General features: G+C 41.5%; 1 protein-coding gene across 1 annotated transcript; it reads right to left on the reverse strand.

Annotated features, from left to right (window-relative positions):
* LOC135120760 (uncharacterized) lies at positions 1 to 3,659 on the reverse strand. The gene is made up of 15 exons (XM_064045097.1): positions 3,577 to 3,659; positions 3,423 to 3,525; positions 3,271 to 3,370; positions 3,101 to 3,192; positions 2,987 to 3,046; positions 2,898 to 2,936; positions 2,783 to 2,820; positions 2,529 to 2,727; positions 2,365 to 2,474; positions 2,188 to 2,314; positions 1,881 to 2,132; positions 1,257 to 1,828; positions 843 to 1,200; positions 631 to 785; positions 1 to 579 (listed from the first exon to the last, which is right to left on the reverse strand). Exons 2-15 carry the CDS (start codon positions 3,514 to 3,516, stop codon positions 1 to 3), a joined length of 2,775 nt encoding a protein of 924 aa, XP_063901167.1. The 5' UTR covers positions 3,517 to 3,525; positions 3,577 to 3,659.

Genomic DNA, 3,659 nt, shown 5'->3' on the forward strand with positions numbered 1-3,659 from the left:
TTAAACGTTGTTTTTATGCCAGTTTTGCTGCAAAGAAGAATCACGCTCACTGTATCCAGTATAAGTGTGCCCGTAACTGTGACCCAACCTGTTAAAACCACTCGAATGATGAGAGGGTATATAACGAACACCCGATTTTAAATGAGGTTGAAATCGATTTCGGTAGCTACCATTACAGGTTTCGAGGTCATTATTATTTATGTCGTTACAATTATCAATTTCACAGTCAACATTATTATTCTTAAGTTTACCATCACTATCATGACATATATACTCTGCGGGTGCTCTTTCGCTATAAGCAGGCACTTCCTTAGTTAAATCGTGGCCTTCAACCTGCTCATTCTTGCCAATAAAGCTTCGCGGGTCCTTGTTATTATCCAATATAGTTACATTGAAGTCGCTGGTGTTCTCACTAGTAGACGTTAAAGTTCTACTAGTGGTGTGATCGTTAAGCTGACGGGTGCTACTACTCATTTCAACAAGCGACAAATTAGAATTAGTAGCATTGCGATTGGATGGCCCAGTATTCCCTAAAGGGGTGCCATGGGCTAGTCCACCAGACATCGTAGAACGCGGTATCTAATGCAGGCTGTTCTAGTAGAGCTAAAAAAGCATATTAAAAAACACAACCTGCCGCGGTTGACATTGCTGACTACAGCAACCCAGCTCGTCATCGCCCGCAGTGGAATGCATCAAACCCTGCACTAGGTGCTGTGAAGCAAAACTATAAGCGGAATGCATGGAAATGGGATCGTAATAATGCTGTTGCTTAGAATACTGGACGCCTTTATCAAATATGCCAGGTAATATTAACATCCAAGTTATACGCTAATATAATAAACCTATTCTAGGAGCGTGGTATTGAGGATGCACCGAAGCGTATGAAAAAGCGGACGTCGTTGGATAAAAAGACTGAAAATGGGGGGCTTGTTGGTAAGCTGAAGGAAGTTGCGGTCGAAATTGACGCTGAGGAGCGTGCCGGCCATTCCGGTGAGGGTGTTGAGAGGAGGGCTCTTGCTTCTGTCCAAGTGAAGTGGGTTCGGATGGTGCAGGAGTTGCCAAAGAGCTCAGTGAACTTAAAGGCCGCATATAAAGGGAATGTAAAGCGGGGACGTCCGAGCACGAGACATCGCCATTATCTCTTGAGGGAAAGGGGCACTCATAGTATGGGCTCCTATCATCAACATACATAGCTGGTACCTTGAAAAACGAGTCGGGGAAAGATAAGGCAATTTATATACATACTGTGAACATACCGGATATGGCGGAGAAAATGAAGGGTAATAGTAGCCAACATCATAGTTCCCGCAGGAGGGGTGCTGAGGGTGATTAAAGCAGGGGTTTTGGGTGTTTTGAGTGGAAGGGGCGAGGGGGCTATGGATATGCGATAGTTCTGGGGGCTGCGAACTAAGGTGGCTTTTAAGTCGTCTCTGCTGGATAGATGTCAGCGGCTGAGCGGGTTGCTGACTTTGCTGCTGTTCTTGAGAAGAGGTGATATGATCGGAGCTTACATACGCCGGAATATGCGTGCCTTGAATAGGCAGATATGCACCAAACTGCTGATACACGTTAGGTGGTGTAGAAGAGAAGGGCGGTGGCACCAGAAGGTGTGGTGGCAGGCACCTGTCTTGAAGCGCGCCGTTGGACGTCTGGTAGGAGGGGATCGGGTGGTGACGAGTTGGGAGGGGATCTCTTGCTAGGGTAGAAGGAGCGGGGGTTAAAGGAGCTGCTGCCGAGTAAGAAATTTCTGAACCAGTAGCAAAGAGTGCCTCTTCTTTGGTGGCGTTTTTCCAGTTTGTGTCCAGCCCAAACTGCAAATTTAAAGTACCTAATTATTATAAGTTATTAGTTGAAATAAAATTAACACTTAGAAAAGAAACCAAGCCCAGTTGAGTGAGAAGTAGGCATAATTACGGGCTGCGCAAAGTAAGGCCGTTCATCGTCCTGTGACTTCCGATCCTTCGCCACTCCTAACGGCCGGTCAAATAACGAAGAATCCGAGGAAGTCACAGACTCATCGTCTCCGACCAACGTAGCTGTTTTGTTATCAATAGTTTTTGTAATTTCTCTGCAAGGAGAATCATAATTATTTTCATCTCGCGAAAGCGAGTTGCTCTGTTCCATATTCAATGCTTAAAAAGAACAGGATAGAGAACACTATAAGTCCCATTATTCTATAAAATTTACCTTCCTTGCCTGGAGGGACAGGTGACTGAAATTCTTGCTCCGAAGTGCCAACCAAATGCGAAGAGGGAGGCGACTCGTCATTGGCTTTGCTACATTCCACTTGGTTTCCTTCCTCCGATATGCTAAGCTGCTGCAAAGTGAGTGATGCGATATAAGAAATATAACGGTCTAGCAAGCCTGGTCGGTTATGGACTGAACAAGTTGTTCTTCAGAGATCTGGCAATTAGCCTGAGTCTCCACGCTTTTGTGAGCCCTACTGAAGTTGGCCCATGTTTGAGCCGGTGTACCTAATATATTGACAATTCCGACGTCATAAACTTAAGTTAATGAACAAAAGACACCTGCAACGAAAGGGGCGGTCTGTGCAGTCATTTCTAAGTTGCAGTTTGGGGTATTGGGCGGCAGGAGTTGCCCAGAGGAGGAGCGTTGGGAAGAGTTGCGTTGTATTAAACTTCTATAAGAAGGTTGGCTCGTACTATTATGGCGAACAGACTTACTACAGGTCTCATAAACGGGCGCAGTGGGCAAATAGGAGACACCCTGTAGTTCAATATTTTAAAAGTTTACCAAACTTAATACTTATATTAACTGTTACGCTCTTTTTTAAAGCACCTTTAGGCCTTTCACTAGTGCCTAATAGTTCCAGTTATAACAATTAACCGAAAAAAAAATTTACAAAGTACTTTCTAGCTTAATAGAAAAAAAGGAACCTTTTTGGGTACTTTTCTGTAAGGGAGATAGCCTTTTCCCTATATATAAGGTAAACAAAAAAAAACTTTAGCACTCTATGTAAAACAACCCCTTTCTCTGACTGTAAAACCAGAGTTATTGGCTCTGACTTGCCGCTCAGATTTAAAATCTTAATTATATCAATTACAAAAAATAACAAAAAAAAGATTTATATTTATAAAACTTTTATTTTTAAGCTCGGGTCCTTTGCTTTCTTTATTTTTTTTTTTGCCCACCTGCTTAAAATCTCCCTGAGAGCCGTCAAGAATAGCGTTGCTATTATTATAAAGTTATAGATAAGTGGATAAAAGCGTTTATCATTAGGCAACACATGTAATACGAGATATATCAAACCAAGTTTTATCCACATCAAAACCGTTGTCAGTTAGAATAAACATAATTTGATCATCGCTTAAATTTGACAAAGAAGCATCTTTAACAATTTTAACTTTTTCTGTATTTTATTAATATAAAAAAATGTATAAAAAAAGAAGGAGGCAAAATACTTTGAATTTCGGCGGTGGATAAATTACATTTTACAATTTTGACAGTGTCAGCAATTCTCAGCTGTTCCTCAGTGGGTTGACAAGTAAGGACCATAGTTATAACCTTAAATAACGATATTAAAATATTATAAGAAAAATTTTAACGATTTCCTACTTTTTATACAAAAACAATGATAGGGGCATATATAAGCGGTTGGGTTCCCCAAGAGAACCAAGAAGTAAACTAAGGTGATTTAA

Source organism: Zophobas morio, unplaced genomic scaffold, assembly GCF_036711695.1.
Source record: "Zophobas morio isolate AGI-343-1 ecotype UQ-CSIRO unplaced genomic scaffold, CSIRO_AGI_Zmor_V1 ptg000419l, whole genome shotgun sequence".
Classification (NCBI taxonomy): Eukaryota; Metazoa; Arthropoda; class Insecta; order Coleoptera; family Tenebrionidae; genus Zophobas; species Zophobas morio.